General features: G+C 41.2%; 1 protein-coding gene across 1 annotated transcript in view; it reads right to left on the bottom strand.

Annotated features, from left to right (window-relative positions):
- LOC126481134 (uncharacterized) overlaps window positions 1–25,269 on the bottom strand; it is a 177,319-nt gene that overhangs the window by 76,320 nt on the left and 75,730 nt on the right. The window contains exon 5 of the mRNA XM_050104688.1: window positions 22,060–22,181. Within this exon, the coding sequence (XP_049960645.1) occupies window positions 22,060–22,181 (122 nt within the window). The remainder of the gene's footprint in view (window positions 1–22,059; window positions 22,182–25,269) is intronic.

A 25,269-nucleotide genomic window follows, 5' to 3' on the forward strand; every position in this document is an offset into this window, starting at 1 on the left:
ATGCCTCTCTTGGCCCTTTCTCCAGTCAAGTCATCCTTGCGATAAACTGGAGAGCCCCACAGGACAGGGGCATTAGATGCATTTCCTGCAGACAGATGCACACTGGGCATCCCTGTGCTAAGTGCTTCCATTCTTCAACATGTCACCTGAACCCATTAATGTTCTACTGGAGGATGAGAGCGATTTATCACAGGGATTGCACTTTCACTCTGTCTTTCCTCCTGGGAGGGGAGCCTACAGTATGAGGCAGCTCAGCTTTCGGGCGAGATGACTGCTCCTGTCCGACATCTAGTTCCATTAGCTGTGAAGAAGAACCAAGAGATACATCAAAGACGATGAATTCAACATTGTTGGACAGTTGACTTCCTAGCTCTGTCAGTAGTTGACTCTTTGTCTTGGATTTTTTGCCCTTAGTAGGCTTTGGGCGCACAACGTGGCTGTGGTAGCATCAGCACTGGACAGTGGACCAGGCTGAGCCTTCAGAGGGGCAGGGAGCTCTGCAACCTTGTCCGAAGCATTGAGTGGAAGTATGGGCTTCTAAATGACTGCAGCAGAAGTAGTGCACTGGCAGATGCAGGTACTAATGCTGACACTGGCAACCTCCGTTTGTGTAGCAGCATCGCTTTTAGGGAATGGCTGTTTAAGAAGAGATGCAAGGAAGTGGCAAACATTGTGGGCTGCATGGCCTTATAGATCTTTTTGGCCTCTCCATACGAGATATGTTTAGTTGTGTCGGCTTCCGTAGTGCAGCGGTAGCCTACCACGCAAGGGGGGCCGGGTTCGATTCCCGGCAGGAGACTGGGTGTTGTGTGTCCTTCATTATCACTTTCATCGCCATTGACACACAAGTCGCCGAAATGGCGTCAACTAAAAATACTTACAACACAGCCCCCGAACCTAGAAGGGGATATCCCGGCCAATAAATGCCATACGATCATTTCATTTTTTCATATTTAGTTGTTTTTCTTCCTTCAAGAAAGACACTGCAGTTCCTACTCCAGACAGGATGATCCCCAGAGCAGCTGACACACTTCACAGGAGATGAACAACTAATTCCTTCACGGGCAGCTTTTCCACATTTGCTACAAGTGGCTTCTCCCTTACACCCAAGAGTAGTGTGCCCAAAGTGCTGGCAACTGAAACAGTGCATTGGGGTGGGGACATACATGCTGAGACGAAGGAAACCTGTCTTAAAATGCTAGGAAACTTGTCTTAAAATGCTCAGAAAGTTTCGTGCTACAGAATGTCAGGATAAAGGAGTCAGATTTGATAAGATTCCCATCCACCCTCTTCACTATGTTTTGCACATAGACTATACCTTCTAGAGCCCACTCACATTGCAGCTTCCCCTTGGGAATGTTTACTAGACACCTGAATGTCACAACACCTTTGCTATAATTCAAGGTGCTATGCAGTTCTGTGTTTACTGCATAATCCACAAAGCATTTTACATTTTGTACGGTAGTGGCTTGCTGGGAATTTGAAGCTTCCACTAGCAGCGTCCCACTGCACAAACGCTTTACTAATATTAAGGAGCCACAGATTCCCTCTAACCCTTTTGTATATAGAAGGGCAAAACCTTCTCAAAACTACCCTCCTCCTGTTTCACTACTAAAAAAAAAACATTCTGAAGACCAGCATGTGTTTTGTTACTATAGATTGTACTTTAGCGGGGTTGCCACAAGTTTCCCTGATATTTCCTTGATTTCCAGATAAGTTACAGCGTTTTCCCCTGACAAATTTTGAGATGAAATTTGGTTCTTCTATGTTCGTTAATGTCAGTTATTACCCACTACATAATATCTATTATTTTACAGGCATTTTGTGATTTTTCTTTTGGGAAAGCGTACAAACCACCAACGACTGACATAATTCTCTTCCTCTTATCATCCATACTTTGTAACATATAAACTACTTTTGAAGTGCTCAAATGTAATAGAACAAATAAAATGCCACATTGTACAATGCACTTGCAGTGAGACAGTTGAAATTCCTGAAATCCAGCACCCATGGTCTCTGGCCTGCTGAGAAGCACCGCAGTACTTTGTTAATGGATAAACCAAGAAAATCCCCTGCATTACACCACACACAACCAGACCCAGCCAGTGCGCAGATCAGTGAGACCAGATCTGACAGGCAGGACCTGCACATTAGTGGGAACCGAATGGCTTCAGATCGGCAAGCCCAATTCATTTCAGATACCTGCAGAAATGGCCCGCGCATCTGGCTGGTCACTGAAATTCCACTTGTGCGGCCAGCTTTTCAGGAGCCACTAACAACATGTTGATGAAACAAGATCACAATGATAAATCCATGTGACAGATAACTTGTTCAAACACTTTGAGAACCAATATTATGAAAAGTAAAGATGCCACTCACCATATAGCGAAGATGTTGAGTTGCAGATAGGCACAACAAGAAGACTGTAACACATAAAGCTCTCAGCCCATAAGGCCTTCGTCAAAAATAGACGACACGCACACATGCAACTCACAAACATGACTGCAGTCTCAGGCAACTGTAGCTACAATGTGAGCAGAAGCACCAATGCATGATGGAAGTGGCGAGGAGAGAAGTAAAAAGACTGGGTGCAATGGTAGAATGAGGGTTGTATAGACCTGGAATAGGAACAGGGAGGGTGGATGGGTGAGGGCAATGACTAATGAAGGTTGAGGCCAGGAGGGTTATTGGAATGTAGGATATATTGCAGGCAAAGTTCCCACCTGCGCAATTCAGAAAAGCTGGTTTGGTGGGATCTATATGGCACAGGCTGTGAAGCAGTCATTGAAATGAAGGATGTCATGTTTGGCATCGTGCTCAGCAACCAGGTGGTCCACTTGTTTCTTGGCCACAGTTTGTCGATGGCCATTCATGCAGACACACAGCTTGTTGGTTGTCGTGCCCATGTGGAATGCAGCACTGTGGTTGCAGCTTAGCTTGTAGGTCACATGACTGGTTTCACAGGTAGCCCTGCCTTTGATGTGATAGGTGATGTTTGTGAATGGACTGGAGTAGTTGGTGGTGTGAGGATGTATGGGACAGGTCTTGCATCTGGGTCTATTACTGGGGTATGAGCGACGAGGTAAGGGGTTAGGAGCAGGGATTGTGTAGGGATGGACGAGTTTATTATGTAAGTTTGCTGGACAGGGGAATACCACTGTGCAAGGGGTGGAAAGCATAGTGGGCAGGACATTTCTCATTTCAGGGCACGACAAGGGGTAGTCGAAACCCTGGCGGAGAATGTAATTCAGTTGCTCCAGTCCTGGGTGGTACTGAGTTACAAGGGGAATATTCCTCCATGGCTGGACAATTGGACTTTGGGAGGTGGTAGGGAGACTGAAAAGGTAAGGCACAGGAGAGTTGTTTTTGTACAATGTTGGAAGGAGAATTACGGTCTGTGAAGGCTTCAGTGAGCCACTCGGTATATTTCAAGAGTGACCGCTTGTCACTGCAGATGTGACCACCATAGGCTGTATGGAAGGACTTCTTGATATTGAATGGGTGGCAGCTGTCGAAATGGAGGTATTGTTGGTGGTTAGTAGGTTTGATATGGATGGAGGTACTGATGTAGCTATGTCTGAGATGGAGTTCAGCTTCTAGGAAGGTGGCTTGCTGGGTCGAGTAGGACCAGGTGAAGCAAATGGGGGAGAAGTTGTTGAGGTTCTGGAGGTATGTGGATAGTGTGTCCTCACCCTCGATCCAGATCACAAAGATGTTATCAATGAATCTGAACCACGTGAAGGGTGTAGGATTCTGGGTGTATAGGAAGGATTCCTCAAGATGTTTCATGAATAGAATGGTGCCATGCAAGGTGTCCGTAGCCGTACCTCGGATTTGTTTGTAGGTAATGCCTTCAAACGAGAAGCGGTTGTGGGTGAAGATATAGTTGGTCATGGCAACTAGGGAGGAGGTTGTTGGTTTGGAATCGGTCAGGCATTGGGAAAGGTAGTGTTCAATAGTGGTAAGGCCATGTGGGCATTACGGACATTAGTGTAAAGGGAGGTGGCATCAATAGTGGTGAGCAGGGCACCGTGTGGTATACGGACAGGAACTGGGAGAGTTGGTGGAGGAAATGATTGGTATCTTTTATATAGAAAGGTAACTTCCGGACAATAGTTTGAAGGTGTTGGTGTACGAGAGCAGAGATTCTCTCTGTGGGAGCACAGTAACCAGCCACAATGGGGCATCCTGGGTGGTTGTATTTATGGACTTCAGGAAGCATGTAGTAGATAGGAGTGCACGGAGAGGTTCTGGGATGGGTCTAAGGATTTGAGGAGTGATTGGAGATTCTGCTGGATTTCTGGACTGAGGTCACTGTGGCAAGGTTTCTAGGCAGATGTACCTGACAGATGGCGGAGTCCTTCTGCCAGATAATCCTTGCAGTTTGAAACAACAGTGGTGGAGCCTTTGTCTGCAGATAGTATTATAAGGTCAGAATTAGTTTTTAGATGGTGGATTGCACTTCTTTCTGTGGATGTAAGATTATTTTGCATGTTGAGGGATTTGGAGGATGACGGTGAGGCAAGGTTCGAGGTTAAGAAATTCTGGAAAGTTAACATGGGTGATTTGGGAGCAGTGGAGCGGATCACATTTGAATGGAGCAGTGAACTGAATTAGGCATGGTTCAACTTTGGTCTTTGGTTTAGTCTGATTGGTAGGGTTGGTGGAGAAAAAGTGTTTCCACTGTAGGGAGAAGGCGAGAAGGTTTTTAAAGAGTCCTACATGATTGACTGGGAGTGGGGCAAGAGGTGAGGCCTTTGGAAAGGACTGATATTTCTGTGGGGCTAAGGCTTCTGGAGGCAGGGTTCATGACAGTGTTCTGCATCTGTTTAGGTTCTTGATTGTGTGTGGAAGCAGAAGGGAGTTTTGGTGGGTCAGGTAAATGTTGTAGGTCTGCAAGAAGTTGTTTGTCAGATACGAGGGGACGTGGAGGAGGTCTGCAACTTGTAGAGGTGGTGGACTGTGGTACTCCAAGGCAGGAGTAGGAAGTGAATAGGGTGGAGAGCTTTTTGAGGCGGCATTGTGCATGTTGCTCTAGTTCCTGGAGGGCATAAGTTTCAATGTTTCTTATGGGTTCCAGGAATTTGGGATTGCATAGCAGGAGAATTTTGCTGATGAATTTTGCTGATGGGCTAAGGACTGGCGGAGTCTGAACAGGCGGAGGTCATTGTGGAAGGAGGGGTGGCAGCCGGAGATGGGTAATTTGATGGTAAGTCCATTTGCATTTGGGGCGGGGGGGAATTACAAGAGCCAAGTAACAACACAGGAACAGTATGTGGGACTGGGTTTTGGCTAGGGATAAGGAAACTTTTCTATATTGATGCAGATGGAAGGAGCAAGAATCTATGGTGGTGGAAAAATGAGAAAAATTATGTAAATAACATAGAGTTATGTACCTACCGCTATTGAACACTACCCTTCCCAACGCCCAACAGATTCCAAACCAACAACCTCCTTCCAACTCGCCGCGACCAACTACATCTTCATACACAATTACTTCTCCTTTGAAGGCATTACGTACAAACAAATCCAAGATTTGGCTATGGACACCTTGCATGGCACCATTCTATTTATGAAACATCTAGAGGAATCCTTCCTATACACCCAGAATCCTACACCCCTCACCTGGTTCAGATTCATTGATGACATCTTTGTGATCTGGATCGAGGGTGAGGACACACTATCCACATACCTCCAGAACCTCAACAACTTCTCCCCCATTTGCTTCACCTGGTCCTACTCGACCCAGCTAGCCACCTTCCTAGAAGCTGAACTCCACCTCAAACATAGCTACATCAGTACCTCCATCTATATCAAACCTACTAACCACCAGCAATACCTCCACTTCGACAGCTGCCAAGTCCCTTTCATACAGCCTAGCCACCTATGGTGGTCACATCCACAGTAACAAGTGGTCCCTCTTGAAATATACCAAGTGTCTCACTGAAGCCTCCACAGACCGTAATTCTCCTTCCAACGTTGTACAAAAACAACTCTCCTGTGCCTTACCTTTTCAGTCTCCCTACCACCTCCCAAAGTCCAATTGTCCGGCCATGGAGGAATATTCCCCTTGTAACTCAGTACCACCCAGGACTGGAGCAACTGAATTACATTCTCCGCCAGGGTTTCGACTACCCCTTGTCGTGCCCTGAAATGAGAAATGTCCTGCCCACTATGCTTTCCACCCCTTGCACAGTGGTATTCCCCTGTCCAGCAAACTTACATAATAAACTCGTCCATCCCTACACAATCCCTGCTCCTAACCCCTTACCTCGTCGCTCATACCCCAGATGCAAGACCTGTCCCATACATCCTCACACCACCGCCTGCTCCAGTCCATTCACAAACATCACCTATCACATCAAAGGCCAGTCATGTGAAACCAGTCATGTGACCTACAAGCTAAGCTGCAACCAGAGTGCTGCGTTCCACATGGGCACGACAACCAACAAGCTGTGTGTCTGCATGAATGGCCATCGACAAACTAGTGGACCACCTAGTTGCTGAGCGCGCTGTCAAACATGACATGAGTCGTGATTGGGTAGATCAGTCGGTAGAGCACTTGCCCGCGAAAGGCAAAGGTCCCGAGTTTGAGTCTCGGTCCGGCATACAGTTTTAATCTGCCAGAAAGTTTCATATCAGTGCACACTCCGCTGCAGAGTGAAAATCTCATTCTGGAAACATCCCCCAGGCTGTGGCTAAGCCATGTCTCCGCAATATCCTTTCTTTCAGGAGTGCCAGTTCTGCAAGTTTCGCAGAAGAGCTTCTGTAAAGTTTGGAAGGTAGAAGATGAGGTACCGGCAGAAGTGAAGCTGTGAGGACGCGGCGTGAGTCGTGCTTGGGTAGCTCAGTTGGTAGAGCACTTGCCCGGAAGGCAAAGGTCCCGAGTTCCAGTCTCGGTCTGGCACACAGTTTTAATCTGCCATGAAGTTTCATATCAGCGCACACTCCGCTGCAGAGTGAAAATCTCATTATGACATCCTTCATTTCAATGAATGCTTCACAGCCTGTGCCATATGGATCCTTCCCACCAACACCAGCTTTTCTGAATTGTGCAGGTGGGAACTTTGCCAGCAAAATATCCTACATTCTCAATATCCTCCTGGCTTCAACTTTTGTTGGTCATTGTCCTCACCCATCCATCCTCCCTGTTCCTATTCCAGCACTATGCAGCACTCATTCCTCCATCGCACCCAGTCTTTTTACTTCTCTCCTGTGGCTACAGTTGCCTGAGACGGCATTCGTGTGAGAGAGGTGTGTGTGTGTGTGTGTGTGTGTGTGTGTGTGTGTGTGTGTGTGTGTGTGTGTGTGAGTGTGCGTGTGTGCGCGTGGGTGTGTGTGGTCTATTTTTGACGAAGGCCTTATGGGTCGAAAACTTTATTTGTTTTAGTATTTTTGTTGTGCCTATTTGTGACTCGGCGTCTCTGCTATATGGTCAGTGGCAATTTTCATTATATTGTTACCTTCCATCCTGGATTTTCCATTGATTCGTTTACTTTGAGAATCAATAATAATGAGGGTAGGTAGCAACTCACCATAAATTTGATTGCTGAGCTGTAGACAGGCATGTGGAAAAGACAATCTCACTCTCAGAACGAAATTTTCAGTCACAGTTTCTGTCAGAAAATGAGTGCACACACACACACACACACACACACACACACATTAGCACAGTCACTCAGACACAGTTCATACACACATGACTACCATCTCTGGCTGCTGCGTCTCAAGTCTCTGAGAATCAGATCCAAACAAACCACTCCTCACGCCTCCCTGCCTCTCATCGGCAGCTGCTAGGCTAGTGGCAAGAAGTGACCGTAAGCTGAGGGGTGTGTTAGGAAGGAGAGAAGCAGTAGTAATGAGGGAATAGGAAAGTAGCGCACGTACTCAAATGCACCCAGCCAGTGACGACACATGACTCCTCAGTAAACAGTTTCATCCACCGAGACAAAAACAAGATTTTTACAGTTCTTTTTTTTCCCTGATGTGTTTGAAGTTCCCTGACATTCCCTGATTTCCAGAACATGTGGCAACTGTGTTTTGGAATAAACTCCTGAGCCAGGAGGGTTGGCTACAAGAGTTCTCTAGTTACATTGGGTGTTAGTACCTTCCAGCAGCCCACACTTTGCACTGGGAGTTGGGGAAAAGAAAATTTCAGAGGATCCATTTCGGTTCCAGGTGCAGCCAGGGAAATAAGAGTACACTCAGACAGAGCCCTGCATGCCTGAGTAAGGCCTATACAATTGAGGTGCAGTAGGTTCCCTAGAGATTGCCCACTAATGACTGTTCCACCTCAACAGTCATACATCTCATCAGTGCGCAACGCAACCTGAGGATGAGTTTTTTCCTTTAGAGGTTTATTCTGTCCTCATGATCCGGACTGTCAAGCCAAGATCCCTGTTCCCTGTGACATAAAACATTCCACCGTCACACTGCACGCTGATCACTGAAGCATGCCCAGAGCTTACGGTGACAGGACTGGCAGCTCTGGAACCCTGGGGTCACACCAAGCCTGTACCCAGCAAATGAATTCTTAGGGCATGATTTTTGACACCTTATGACTGTTCACTCATTGTTGGGATTGGGGCCGAGTGGTGATGCTAAATTCTTGTAATATTCTCTTTTCATACAGATGAAATAATCTGAATAGTCATCGTGTTTATATAAAGTGTAATGTATCTAGGAAAGATGAAATAAAAAAGATTTTGTCTTTTTTTAATGATAAATTTATTTATTTTTGTAACATCTTAAGGTAAATTATACATGGTCATAGAATTAAGAAGACTTATTATCTTTGCAATCATAAACAGAAGTCAAAGATTAGGCTACATTTAATTTGTTAATAAGCTTTTTTTGATTATCTGAGTCACTGCTCGAGTATGTTGAGTGAATAAGCCATATTTAACGACATGTAGTAAAAACTTCACCTTTAAAGAGAAAATAAATGTGTCTTTAGGAATACAGAAGTTATTCAACTAATTTCTTTATCAACCCAAAATTAAAAAAGGATATCTAGTGGAAAGAAGATGCAGCATGGTGAAATGAAAAAGTATGTTCGATTATCGAATCCAGGACACACGAGAAAAATGCAAGACTAATTTTGGAGGACCACGATTAAATTAGAGAGACTGTAAACCACAAAATGAAGAGGTGAAGCATCAATCTGAACTATTTCCAGAAAAATCAGCACCTATAATTATTCCAGAATAATTATTCCAGAAAGGGCAAACCCTACAAATGTTAGCATTGTATAAAAATCTTCGTAGAAAATTTTAATTGTTCTTTTAGTTTCTGTAAGGGACACCTGTTGTTGTTGTAGTCTTCAGTCCAAAGACTGGTTTGATGCAGCTCTCCATGCTACTCCACGCTGTGCAAGCCTCTTCATTCTGAGTAACTACTGCAACCTAAATCCTTTGGAATCTGCTTACTGTGTTCATCTTTGGGTCTCTCTCTACGATTTTTACACTAATACTTCCCTCCAGGATTAAATTGGTGATCCCTTGATGCCTCAGAATGTGTCTTACCAACTGATCACTTCTTCTGGTCAGGTTGTAGCACAAATTTCTCTTCTCCTAAATTCTATTAAGTACCTCTTCATTAGTTATGTGATCTACCCATCTAATCTTAAGCATTCTTCTGTAGGAAAGGGACACCTAAAACGACTTAATTTATTGGTAAAAATCAACATAACAGTATAAGAGGCGTCTTTATGACTGTGCCTATTGGATTTTGTAAGAACAATTTGATTCAACTATTGTAAAGAATTTGATTGTTCTCATAATAATGATGTGCATTTTGCTGAGAGAGAGAGAGAGAGAGAGAGAGAGAGAGAGAGAGAGAGAGAGAGAGAATTATATGAGTACAGAAATGAGCACACTAGTGGAAGTCAAGGTAGAACGTAGTATTATCAATTATCATAATCATTAGCACTCGTAGCCAGGTTAAACAGCAGTAGATCCTTGCACTATTTGTGTAAAAACTAATACTCAAATAGGTAATGACTTTCAGGCCATTTAATATGGGCTCAAGAGAACCATAGCCATATTGTTGCACACAGCTAGCATACTAGAATTTTCAATGAAAATTGAATATAGCTTGTAGTAATATAAACAATACTTAACATAAGTGATCTCTCTCTCTCTCTCTCTCCCACACACACACACACACACACACACACACACACACACAACAACAACAACAACAAAAACAAAATGGAACCAAAAGAAAGCAATGGAATAATGGGAAATATTTTTAGTAACGAGGAAAAGGAAATAATTAACATGAGTGAACAAAGTGAAATAACTCATGCAGTTAGGCAAGAAGATGACAACTACATGAGCAAAGTCATGATTTCAATTTAACAAAAATTTCAGACAGAAACATTTTATTAGGAAATATTTCCTTGCAGACAATAGATGAATTTCTGACACAACTGTCAAAAAAAAGTACTTTTCCACCTAGTAGTTTGGAAGGAGGCATTGTAGCTGATGCTGAAATTTTTGATAGCTCAATAGTATGCGAACTAAGTATGTTTACAGGAAAAAGGGGATCACCAATACCAGGAAACTGCATGGTACCTGACCCAGGTAATGAGAGCTGAATAATGCTACGTATGCGAAGTATGTTTGCAAAATTTTGTTAAAAACTTTCCAATCTGTCGAATGGATTAGTACATCAAGTTTGACAGACGATTTTCCAACTTTTCCCATGATTTCGATCAAAAGTTATCACAGTTATTAGAGGGAAAAAAAGAACAAAAAAATGGTTCAAAAGACTCTGAGCACTATGGGAAGTAACTTCTGAGGTCATCAGTCCCCTAGAACTTAGAACTACTTAAACCTAACTAACCTAAGGACATCACACACATCCGTGCCCTAGGCAGGATTCGAACCTGCAACCGTAGCGGTCGCGTGGTTCCAGACTGTAGCGCCTAAAATCGCTCGGCCCCCCGGCCGAAAAAAGAACAGTACACAGAAGTTAAACAACTTAACCAGAGTGCAGACTAATTTAAAAGATGTGCATATGAGCCATCTAAAACTGTCTCTGCAGTTTGAACAAATGTTTCACAATTGCCATCAGTATGGTATGAGACCCACAATAAAAAGAAAAAATGATCAGAAGAGATTATATTTATGAGAATAGAGCAGAGTATTGATACCATTATAAAGAATTGAAGAAAATAGTAGGATAAGTGTGATTTTGCAGCATTTTCCATTAGCTTCCCTATTATATACAACACAATATGGGTTCAACATGATTTTTTTTTAATTTAAATGAAAATTTAAATTTTTAATATCTCAAAAAGTGAATCTTCAAAAATTTTCAATAAATTAGATATAATGCTTCACATTATTGTTAACTAATTCCCTAAGTATGAAAGTTGAACTGTTTAAAAAAACAGAATCATTCAGCGAAAAACATAAAGGGACTAAGAAATGTGCCTGAATGCATGTGTGATATGTTTCCCGACATTCCAAAGATATCAAAAATTTGTGATAATTGTAGGAAGCAGACTGACTCATTGACAAATTTCAGGAACATAGTGATTGTAGAAAATCTTCAGATGATGATGAAAAAAGCTATGTTCTTCCACCTTCAGATGTTCTGGAGACAATAAATACATCCCTCTAAGAATTAGGAGTATCTCCTGTACGTAAGACAAAACTTCAGATTAAGCAGTATTCCACCAAAAAATAATGAACGATTGAGTTAGCACTTAAAAACCAGCTGCTTGATAATGCAGAGGATTCCTCGGAAAATTATTGTGAATCATTGTAATAGTCTGCAATAGGTAACTTGAAAGCTAGTTTTCGTTCAAGTAGTAGAAAAAAGAAAGTAATGCTACTCACTTGTTTGCTTTAGTCTTCGAGTATTGGGAAGATAATGCAAGAATTCAATGCTCCCAAATACATGGTACGTTAGGCAAAAAGGGTTTCGAAGGAAAGAGGTATATTAGAAAGTCCTGATCAAAAATGTGGGAAAGAATTTGTCACAAGAAGTTGTGAAAACAGTGCACAATTATTGTTAAGATAATAACGAAATAAGCAGAGTGGTGTCAGGGAAGAAAGACTGTGTAACTGTCAAGGGGGAAGATGGAGGTAGAACAGTAATATTTTGTGCGCTTTAAAAGAAGCATATAAAAGTTTCAAAGCTAAATTTCTGGAATGAAGATCGGGTTTTCTAAATTTGCAGAACTGTGCCAAAAACACTACTTTTTAGCTAGACATACTAGAACACACTCAATATGTATATGTTTTCATTACACATCATGACTTCAAAATAATGATAGAAAATGCTAAATCCGGTATCTTAATCAATGGAGACTTGGCCTCTTATAAACATTGTTTGGCAAAAGTGCTGTTCAACCCAGTATCATTCCATTGCATCATGGGAAACTGCCCAGGAAGGGATCCAATAAAAAGAACACTTCAGAATGCATTTGACAATAACGTGGTTGAAAAGATCACTATTCGGCAGCGGCTTTCAGCAGACAGATGCAACTTAAAAATAATACAGAAGACCTCACTGGAGTTCACTGAATTATTTTCTGAAAAACTGATTACACTAATACTCCATTATTTGCCAGCAATGCTCTTTTCTTAATGAAATATAAGAAAACTTGAATGAGAGTGAATGTGTTGTTATATGTGACTTCTCCGAGAATTACACTTTTGTGATCCAAGATGAGGCCCAGGGTTATCGCTTGTCAAGTGATCATGCAACAGTGCATCCCTCTGTAGTGTATTATAAAGGAGAGAACAAACAGAGCACAAGATATGTCATGATTTCTGCCTAGAGCATAATATCACAGCAGTCTACTGGTTTCAAAAACGGCTGATTCAGTTTTCAAAAACGAAATTTCAGGCTGATACGAGGTGTGTTTTTAAAGTAAGTACCATTTTGAAATTAAAAAATGACGTGCTAAGATATCTCAATAATTTTATTTTTACATGAAAGCCTGTACCTTAATCTACTTTTCTACATAAGTTCCGTCAATATTGAGGCACTTGTCGTAACGTTGTATCAGTTTTTGAATACCCTTCTCATAGAAGTCTGCCGCCTGACTTGTTAACCACTGCATCACCACTGTTTTGACTTCGTCATCGTCTTGACCGCCCAGGTGTTTCTTCAAGTGCAGGAACAGATGGCACTCACTGGGAGCAAGATCGAGACTGTATGGAGGATGATCTAGAGTTTCCCATTGAAAAGATGTGATGAGATCTTTGGTCTGATTCACCACATGTGGACGGGCATTGTCTTGCAGCAAAACGACGCCCTTGCTCAACTTCCATGGACTGTTGCTTTGATTCTGGTGTGATGTAGACCACCAGTGTTTCATTGCCTGTAACAGTTTGGCTTAAGAAATCATCACCGTTGTTGTGGTACCGCTCAAGGAAAGTCAATGCACTGTCTAAACATTTGGTACTGTGCACATTCGTCAACATTTTCGGGACCCAATGTGTGCACAATTTTTGGTGATTCGAGTGCTCGGTCACAATGCCATACAAAACACTACGAGAAACATTAGGAAAGTCATCCCGCAAGGAGGAAATCGTAAAGCGTCTGTTTTCTCTCACCTTATTGTCCACTTCCTGCATCAATCTTTCATTAACGACCAAAGGATGCCCAATCCGTTGTTCATCACACACATTTGTGCAGCCACCTTTAAATGCTCTCACCCACTTTCTTACCATTCCACCACTCATGATGTTTTCTCCATAAACTGCACAGATCTCACTATGAATATCGATCACTTTTAGGCTTTTAGCACTAAGAAATCTTATAACAGCCCGTACTTCAGAGTCGGTGGGACTCATGATTATCGGAGGCATCTTTAACACTCAGTACACAATGTAAACAAGGAAGACATGTGGCCATGCATTGTCGTGCAACAGCAAAACATCCTGCTTTTGCCGATGTGGTCGAACACGCTCAGTTGAGTTTGAAGTTTCTTCAGTGTTGTCACATATGCATCAGAATTTATGGTGGTTCCACTTGGCATGATGTTCACAAGCAAGAGTCCTTCGGAATTGAAAAACACCGTAGCCATAACTTTTCCAGCAGAAGGTGTGGTATTGAATTTTTTTTCTTGGGTGAATTTGCATGATGCCACTCCATTGATTGCCTCTTTGTCTCTGGTGAAAAATGATGGAGCCATGTTTCATCACCTGTCACAATTCTTCCAAGAAATTCATCTCCACCATTCTCATACTGTCCAAAATTTCGCAGCATACTGTTTTTCTTGTTTCTTTGTGAGCCACTGTCAACATCCTGGGAACCCACCTGGCACAAACCTTTCTTAACACCAACACTTTCAGTATTCTGCAAACACTTCCTTCCCCTATCCCAACGTAGCGTGACAATTCGTTCACTGTGATGCGTCTGTCAGCAGTCACCAATTCACTAACTCTCTGCACATTGTCTGCAGTGTGTGCAGTATGATGCCTGCCGCTGCGAGGACAATCCTCAATATTGCCGTGCCCGCTTTCATCACGTAACCTGCTTGCCCACCGACTAACTGCACTGCGATCGACAGCAGCATCTCCATACACCTTTTTCAACCTCTTGTGGATGTTTCCCACTGTCTCGTTTTCTCAGCACAGGAATTCTGTGGCAGCACGTCGCTTCTGAGGAATGTCAAATGTAGCAGTCATTTGAAGACATGCTGTGATGGCGCCACTCACGGGAACAGGTTGAACTAAGTTTGAAAGCCAGCAGGAAGGATGTATCTACACACTGTAAAACTATCACACATGCAGAATGAAAACTGTATTTTTACAAAAATAGTGTGAATTTCTTTTGGCGTGACCCTCGTACTATTTTTCAGATGGTAGTGCAGACCAGTACAAGAACAAAAATAATTTTGTTAACTTATGCTTCCACAAAGAAGATGTTGGCATTGAAACAGAATGGCAGTTTTTGCCTCTGTTCATGCAATGGGACCATGTTATGGTGTCGGTGGCACCATTAAGAGAGTAGCAACAAAAGCAAGTCTGCAGAGGCCATACGATAGCTAAATTCTTACTCCACAACAACATTTTGATTGGTCAGTTAAAAACATTATATCTGTACATTTTGAATATTCAACACAAGAAAAGTACACTGAAACGGAGAGATTTCTGGAAGAGAGTTTTAGTCAATCTGTTTCCATAAAAACGACAAGAAGTTACATGCTTTTACACCAACTGTGTGAAGTACATCAAGACTTTTTTAAACACAACGGAATCTACTGTTGAAACAGTTGCAAAATCTTAAGAAAGACTGGTTTTGAAAGACATTAATGGATATGTTATTGTTGTCTATGAGAAGAAGTGATGGTTAGCTTATATTTTAACAAAAGATGAAGATCTCAATGAAGTTAAAGTTACTTTCCTTCACCCAGCTGGCCTTTTACTGTCTTATGCATATCCTATGTAACCAGATGTCCTGAAGTTATCTATAAATGATATTCTTTGTAAGGTAAACTGAGCAACACCTACACCAACAGGAAGAATATATCAGATTCCTGGGAACAAAACCGCAAAAACAAAAGAAGTATTTAACAAGGAACTCAGTCTTAAAACACAGACTGTTTAACTCAGGTTTTGCTAGTGACATTTTGAATGTGTGTTAACATTAACTTTGAATGTGTACATAGATATATTAAGAATGAAATTATGCATATTTCTGATTACAGCTATAAATTTTACAAAAATACCTTTTTTTCCAGTGAAACATGAATTTTTGAAATTTTATAAAGGTGTGAACCCATGACTGCCTCACTTTCATACTTAGGGAATTAGTTAGCAATAATGTGAAGCATTTAAATTTTTAAAAAAATCTCCGAACCCATCTTGCAATGTATATCATAAAAAAGATGATGTCAAGCTGTTGATATGATATCGCCATATCACATGAAACGGTTCATTACCCCAGTGATCTATGCTAGACTGCAACGTCTGAGTTCTTTCACACACACAATTCAAAAACGTAAAAGTGTCCCATCAGGCCCAGTCACTTTTCCTCTGTCAAGTGACTTTAGCCGACTTTGTATCATGCAGTCACTGATTGTGATATGTCATTTTAGTGTTCGAGTGAGAACGGAAAGCAGGAACTGCAATACAATCTTCATCAGTTAAATAATTTTAAAAAATGGAATGTCACCTTACATTTTGGAGCCACTGTGATAATTATGTGACTTGGAAGTAGCTTTTTTCTGGTTACTGATTTAAATAACACTGAAGCCTCTCACTTTTTTTCAGATCAGCAGATAGAATTTTACTTTAAAATTTGTTGAACAGTTCATGCATGATTCTCCTTAGACTCATTTTGACTTAATTTTGTTTCTGTTTGCCCACAAGATGTGGTTACATTTAAATCTGTGAAGAAAATTTCTTTGCTTTCTGAGCAGCTTTTTAATGCAGCCATTGAACCCATTGTGGATCTTTTCCAACCCTCACAACTTCATTCACCACATAACTGTCATAAATGTATTGAACAATACTCTCGAACTTTTTCCATTTATTCTCAAAATTTTAAGTCTTGGAGGTGAATTGACTCCTCACATAATCTGAAACCTGTTTCTTGTCACACTTACCGAATAGAAATGTGTTTCTACCTATTGTTACATTCATACTTACATCTATAATCAGCATTGCTATAACAGCTTTATGATCATAGATTTGCTGCTGTGTGTTAACCGAGTAAACAATTTGTGGTATAATGTCCCATACATTTCATGTGTTCTACAAATTGCCCACACACCCACGCACGCACGCACACGCACACGCGCACACACACACACACACACACACACACACACACACACACACACACCCCTTCACATTATTGACAATCAGCCACGGCATGCTGGAGTTGATTGCCGGAATCACTGATCACGCATAAAGAGTATATTATTTTACAGAGTGTTCCAAAATGAAAATCGGGGTTTTAAGGATTTGTAGTATTTATTACATTCAACTTACAATTATAGATAATACATCAAATGAAAGAGCAAGTCAAACAGTTTTCCTTACAAGTGTTCAATGTGGGTACCATTCATCACATGGCACACATCGAGTTGATAGGCAAGATCTTCCCGATCAGTGTGTCTGGAGTAATTGTTGCAACAACTGCTTCAAACTTGCAACTGCTTCAATCCTGTTTCTTAAGTCAGGTATCAGCTGGTAGCAGAGGTACATACACATGATCCTTTATGAATCCCAAAGGTAAAAATTGCATGACGTCAGATTTAACGAACATGGAGTCCAAGCGAAACAAGCTCTGTCATCTGATCCGTTTCCTTGCAGCCAATCCAGCAGTCAGGTACAGTGTCATTTAACCAATCATGCTGAGTTATGGCAGTGAGATGGTGCACCATCTTGCTGTCATATAAAGTTCTGTGTTTCAGCTTCTTCCAGTTGAGGGAAGAGCCATAGTTCTGGCACATCAAGATAAGAAAAACTAGTTACTTTTGTCTGACTAAAAAAAATAAAAAAGCCAATATTGACTTTCTGCGGGATATGACTAAAAGAAAAAAAAGTCAATTTGAGGAAGTCTTGTTGCAACTCTACCATCTCATGGGGATTTGCTAATCCCTAGATGCACACATAATGTGTGTTCACATTTCCACTTAAGTGAAATGTCAACTCATCACTGAAGATGACGCATCCAGAAGATCTCCAAGCTTGGAACAACTGCATTCGACACTTTCATTTGATGTACAACATCTAACAATAAAGTTTGGTTAATGAAGTCAGAACGGTCGATCGGGCAACACTGGCAACTCACAACGCTGCACCTGTGTAGCGACCGGTGCTGACAATCTGCCCCCACCGTAGTTCAGTTGAGCAACATGCGCGTTCCATGTTCGACCTGCTGGACAAAGTGCTTCTTTAGTGCGATGGTTCTGAGCTAAGAACAGGATAATGAACGAGCAAAGGCTCAATAAAGTTTTGTTTTAAGCTTGACAAAACACTGAAAGAAATGCATGCAATGCTGGTATGTGTTTATGAGGATCAAGCACTGTCCATGAAGTGTGTGTACAAGTAGTTCGGCCATTTTTGAGGAGGCCGGGAAAGTGTTTCTGACAATCCCCGCAGTAGACGACTGAAGACTGCAGTCAGTGAGGAAAACACTGAGAAAGTGAGGACACTAATCGTGAATGACTGTGTGCATGATAGTGGATGAACTGCAGATGAACTGATTCCATGCAGCAAATCCTTACCCAGGAGTTAGGGAAGAGGAACACCGTGTTGTCATCTTGCGCCACATCACTTGACTGACGATCAGAAGCAGGCACGTTTAGAGGCTTCAGAGGATTTTGTCAAAACAGTGGGTGCGACACCCAATTTCTTGAACCGTATTGTCACTGAGGATGAAACCTGGTGTCTGTGGTACGATACTGAAATGAAACGGCAAAGCATGGAATGGCATTCTCTGACATCACCTCATCGGAAAAACATCAAAGCCAAAAAATCACGCATCAAAACTACGCTAATAATCTTTTTCGATAGTCAAGACATTATCTACAAGAAATTTCTACCTGAGCAAACAAAGTTGAATGCTGCACAGTACGTTGAAATTTTGATCCATTTCATGCAATGCCTATGCAGGGTACGGCCCCAGTATGCACAACAAGGTTCCAGATTTGTTGTTCATGACAATACTCGCCCATCCACAGCCAATATCGTCAAACACTTCCTGGCAAAAAAGGGGGTGGTGCAACTTGTACATTCACCATACTCGACTGATCTCAATCCTCCAGACTTCTTCCTATTCCATCGACTCAAACTCGCTTTGAAAGGAAAGAGATTTGATGATATTCCTGACATCCAACGAAATGTGATGCAGCTTTTGAACACAATCCCAAAGGAAGACTTTGTACAAAGTTTCCAGGACGTGTACTGCAGAGCTCAGTGGTGCATAGTTATGGGAGGTGACTGTTTCGAAGTATAGTAAGGTAACTGTAGTTCATAGTTTATCTAAGTTAATGTTACACGACTATTCACTGAACTTTATTGTCATGGGTTGTATTATTTGTAAACATAAGTTAATGTAATAAATGCTACAAAGCCTTAAAACCCCAACACTCATTTAGAAATACTCTTTGTATCGTATATATCATGAATATCTGATAGCTTTCAGGTAAATCCATTGATAAAAGAAATGGTCTTTGGTACTTGATATAATGTTTCAACAACTGGCCATTAAATGAGAGTGTGACTGGACCATAGTGTTGTGTAATTAAAATGGTGGATTCCTACAGCGTCCTGTATTTGTGAATGGAAGGGTCTACTATAGTGGTTAATGGAGAGATCACCTCCATCTATAAAGTAAGCTGTGTCTTATACAAGCTGGTGTGTAATCATTGCTCAGCTTTTATGTTGGCATGATACCTGCTAAGTTGTCAGTGAAAGGGAGTCTACACTGGATATGCTGTGATGATAAGTGCAACTGGTGCCAACAGCTACCAATACAATTTATATGATGGTGGCAGCACTCCAGTCCATGCGAGGCAGAAATACAATCTGGAGAGGTCACACTAGCAGCTCGGGTGACACCTGCGTCCGGGCCAGATGCAACTTCAAGACGTTTGCACCTAACTATTTCCTGCTTCTGCCGAAACTAAGTTTGAGCCAATCAAACAGAAGTGTCACTCTGCAAGATAACTATTTAGGCCTGTTCCATAACGACAGCTGTCACACTGGGAAGATCTAGCATGGAGAATGAGCTACCCTGATCAACTCTTCCACTCTTCGGCAGCACTGTGAAGCAAGACTTTTCCAACAGGACATTGCCGAGTGGAGAGGACTTGGCATTCTGTTTCCACTACATCTCATACACTTGGAAAGTGTCGGACTTAGTGCCACTTTAACAATCTTCATTCATACAGACTCTAGAGGATTCAACCTGTGATTTTTGGAACTCAGTTTATTTGAGCATTCATTCAATTAAGTAAGTTTCTGTGTGTTTTCTTTTTCTTCAGAAGTTAGTTACTCTGTTAATAACAAATTTTTAAGCTATTTCTTTGTTGCAAATAAAATTGTTTAATGGTATACCTGATGAATGTTATCTGTGATATAAACAAAGTAAGGGACAATAAGAGAAATTCTGTTCCAGACAATGCTCGGCAAGTAAACAGCCATGACCTTGTTGTCTGTTTCAGTATACACAAAATTCTGTTCCTTTCTCCTAGTAACAGAATGTCAGAAGGAAACAAGTGATTTGCTTTAACCCCCCGCCCCCGCTCCACAAATGCTTAACTTCGTCACCGTCCTCCCCAAACCTTTTTTTTTTTTTTTTGTGGTATATCTTATTACCAATGTTCTTCCATCCCCAGGCCTTCCCCAATAACCTAAAATATCTGTCAACATTTTACACTTGATTCTTGTCCAGAGACATCAGCGAACTGCAAGAACGCAAAAGAAAGTTTTATGATTTGCTGTGTAATACAAGATGAGACCAAATTAGAAATGAGAGCATTAGGAATGACATGCAAGTGACTTGTGCATGGTTGAAATGGTTTGTGCCATGAAATACTTCCATGAATATCTTATCATCTTATTTAAACTTAATTTCACTTGAATTTATAGCTTAGGTTATCATTCTCATTGTTCTGTTTACATTCATGTAATTAGTTCACATTAGGGCATTCATAATTTGAAATATAATAAAGTTATATCAGTACTACAGTTTGCAACATGCAAAACTCTATGAGCTAACCAGTATATTTGAGAAAGTTGATCCACACCAACAGAAAGTCTCGCAGTCCCGTTTTCCTGTAAAGTATTTTGTATAATCACAAATTAATTGAAGTATGAAATAATTGATGTCAAAGTTCCAGATTATTAGCATTTTTGATGGCAGATATTGTTATAACAATTATGAGATTCCGAACTTTGACTGTGTACTTTTTTTACTTTAATTTTTCTATACAAGATGACATATGCATTGATAAATTAAATTTTCATTTAATTTGTTCTAATTTGCAATATGGACCACATATATGTAAGGAAAGGGATCCACACTGCGGAAGAATAATAGTGTCAATGTATTTCTGTAAATTTCTAACCAACAATATTTTCTACTAGCCAAAATAACATTAGTTCTGGTAGTTCACCCAAAGTAGTAAAATCCAGCCTAGATTGTTTTCAAAGCATAATGTAGTTTATGATATAACGGAAATAATCAACATTTGAAAATATAATGTAATTGGAGATATAAAAAATCTTCTCACCAAGTGGCAGCAGAACGCATATATAAAAGATATTAACAGTTTGCAAGCTTTCAGAGTCTGTACTCCTCCTTCTGACAGAAGGACTGAAGGGAAGGAAGGGGAGAGAAGTAAAACGACTGGTGAGATTCAGGAGAAAGGTTAGAGTTTGGGAAAGTCACTCAGAAACCCAGATCATGGGAGACTTACTGGATGAGTTGAGAAGGAAGAGTCTTTCCTGCTCTGCCAGACAGCACTCTTCTGTCCCATCACCTGTACCTTGCTATATTTTCCTCTTCCCCACCCCCTCCTAATTACTGCTTCTGTTTCACATGTAAGTCGCAATCTGGTCCATGCAGCCGGAGATGGTGGTGTTGTGTGTGTGTGTGTGTGTGTGTGTGTGTGTGTGTGTGTGTTCCTTATATTGTTGATATTCCAACTTAGAGATACATAATTAACTACAACTTCATGCAAGTGTTTATTCATACTAAAACTGATTGGTGAAGTGTAAAAATCTGTGGGAATCCATTCTGTGTACAATATAACACAACCAGAACAGCAGGTACCAGTGAGTAACATATAGAAATCATTTTTTGCCCTACTAAAAGCTCCTTGCTTGGTGTTATCAACAGACAGTGCTAGGTAACCTAGGCAGTCTTATTTTTCTATTTTTCACTTTTGGTGTAGCTAACCACTTGGTGAGGAGGTATACCTGCTTACACACACCATCACTCTCACAAAGATGTGTGTCATTACCATGTGCTGATGATTGTACAGTAGGCTTATGTGGACAAAACAACAGTGAATTTCTATCTTTCTGGTATAACCACTATGACGGTCAGTAATCCAAGGAAGAAGATACTTACCTCTTAAGACTTCCTGCAATTCCATCTCTTTCCATAAAGTATTAGTTCCTGCCTTTTTATAATTGTTATTTTTCAGTAAATATCTTATTATATTTACATCCTCTTCTCTACTATAAGCTTCTCTGCAAAAGGAGAATGTTGTGAATTAGCATGTAAGGTTCCATCTCTATCACAAGTTCTATGTTTTTATTCCATCAACTATTAGGGAGAGGTATGATTAACTTCGTATGTGCAAGTTTTTACTTTATATCCCCTTTAAGATACAATGGGACATTTTGTTTCCAACAACAACATATGATAGAACACCAGCAGATATCATTTCAATCATCAATATGTCTTTATTATGTTGAAAAAAAATAGTACTAACAATATGTAAGTAATATTATTACATTTATAGGTGTTCAGGCATGTGTGTGTCTTGTCTTACCCACTGTAGTCTTCCTGAGTCCATTCTCAGCACAATATCCGAATGGTTCATGTGGAGGGAAAAAATCTAGATTCTTTCTTCACCTTCAGCCACATCTTGCATCAGCATAAACATACATCTCAAGACAGATTCTCTCTGTGTTGCACTTCAGTGTAATGTCTGAGCACTAATTCGACAGCACCACACTCCCTCTTGTATGTGCATGTATTGAATGACTTTTATCCATCTTCCAGACTCTGCCACGCATTATGGCCTTCAACTATATGCACTCATGCTGTCCCTACACATTTTCTAATACACTACTGGCCATTAAAATTGCTACACCACGAAGATAACATGCTACAAACGTGGAATTTAACCGACAGGAAGATGCTGTGATATGCAAATGATTAGCTTTTCAGAGCATTCACACAAGGTTGGTGCCGGTGGCGAAACCTACAACGTGCTGACATGAGGAAAGTTTCCAACCAATTTCTCATACACAAACAGTTGACCGGCGTTGCCTGGTGAAACGTTGTTGTCATGCCTCGTGTAAGGAGGAGAAATGCGTACCATCACGTTTCCAACTTTGATAAAGGTCGGATTGTAGTCTATCGCGATTGTGGTTTATCGTATCGCGACATTGCTGCTCGCGTTGGTTGAGATACAATAACTGTTAGCAGAATATGGAGTTGGTGGGTTCAGGAGGGTAATACGGAACGCCGTGCTGGATCCCAACAGCCTCATATCACTAGCAGTCGAGATGACAGGCATCTTATCTGCATGGCTGCAATGGATCGTGAAGCCACATCTCAATCCCTGAGTCAACAGATGGGGACATTTGCAAGACAACAACCATCTGCATGAACAGTTCGACGACGTTTGCAGCAGCATGGACTATCAGCTCAGAGACCATGGCTGCGGTTACCCTTGATGCTGCATCACAGACAGGAGCGCCTGTGATGGTGTACTCAACGACGCACCTGGGTGCACGAATGGAAAAACATCATTTTTTTGGATGAATCCAGGTTCTGTTTACAGCATCATAATGGTTGCATCCGTGTTTGGCGACATCACGGTGAACGCACACTGGAAGCGTGTATTCATCATCACCATACTGGCGTATCAGCCGGCGTGATGGTATGGGGTGCCATTGGTTACACGTCTCGGTCAGCTCTTGTTTGCATTGACGGCACTTTGAACAGTGGATGTTACATCTTAGATGTGTTACGACCCGCGGCTCTACCCTTCATTCGATCTCTGCGAATCACTACATTTCAGCAGGATAATGCACAACCGCATGTTGCAGGTCCTGTACAGGCCTTTCTGGATACAAAAAATGTTCGACTGTTGCCCCGGCCAGCACATTCTCCAGATGTCTTACCAACTGAAAACATCTGGTCAATGGTGGCCGTGCAACTGGCTCATCACAATACACCAGTATCTACTCTGGTTGAACTGTGGTATCGTGTTGAAGCTGCGTGGGCAGCTGTACCTGTACACGCTATCCAAGCTCTGTTTGACTCAATGCCCAGGCGTATCAAGGCCGTTATTACAGCCAGAGGTGGTTGTTCTGGGCACTGATTACTCAGGATCTATGCACCGAAACTGCGTGAAAATGTAATCATATGTCAGTTCTAGTATAATATACTTGTCCAATGAATACCCGTTTATCATCTGCATTTCTCCTTGGTGTAGCAATTTTAATGGCCAGTAGTGTACTATCTTCTCACCTTGCTTAGTCCATCTGCAATTTGCCTTAATTTCTTTATCATTACAATCATACTTACATCTTGTACTCCAGTACATTCCTTAATCCATATGTATCCACATCTCACTGGCACCCAAGCTGATGACACATGGCAATTAAAAAACTTTGTTTGATTCTGTTTGAAACACAACTGAAGCTTAGTTTAGAAAATGTTATTTATTTTGGGACACCAGATCATTTCTATTCTTCTGTTTACTTCTTTAACTGTCCATTACCAAAACTGTCTGAAATACAAAAACTCATCCACTGTCAAATGACAACATTGTTAATCTGCACATATTTTTTCAGTGTGTCGATTAAAAATTATTCTGATTTTACTGCACCTGGTTTTCAGTCCTATTTTTAAAATAGTTTCACCATGGTCATTTGCTCACTGTTCTTGTTGATCTGAACTAGAAACAAAATGAACAATGTCATCAGCAAACTGAAATGGGCTCAATTTTGCACCAATAACCTTCTCGTTGCTGGAGACATGCTTGCTAAATGCTGTCTTGTGCAAAGCTTTCTTACTGCCTACCTGCCCAAAAAGCCTTATGAGTAGACAGTTTAGTTAAAATTAGGAAGGCTGTCAGAAATGTTTGAAGGCATGAAAGCTTGTCTTGCTGCCAAAAGGAGAAAACTCATAACAAATTATAATAATTTTGTTTCAGTTTATTTATTACACTTCCTTTCACAAATACCATGATTTCACTTACATACTCAAATCAATGTAATTGCAGAGCAACCAGTCAGATTCAAGTGCTATAAACAGTCATAAGTCACTAAACTTACTACTGACGTTGCAGAATTGATCATAACTGTCAATTGCGGTTGCTCCGAGATTTTTTCCCCATATGTTTTGCTTCACAAAAATGACATTTGTTTCAGCTAACCAATGTTCTGACGGCAACTACGACAAAGAGTCTCATACAAAGCAACAAGGGACTTTAACAATAAATCACAACCACAATCAAGCAGTCTGAACTTTGAAACGTAACTGGGAAGCAGAGTGAAATTCAGCCTGGAATGTTAATTTGTCTGGAGCAAAGAAGTA

The sequence above is a fragment of the Schistocerca serialis genome, chromosome 1, assembly GCF_023864345.2.
Source record: "Schistocerca serialis cubense isolate TAMUIC-IGC-003099 chromosome 1, iqSchSeri2.2, whole genome shotgun sequence".
Classification (NCBI taxonomy): Eukaryota; Metazoa; Arthropoda; class Insecta; order Orthoptera; family Acrididae; genus Schistocerca; species Schistocerca serialis.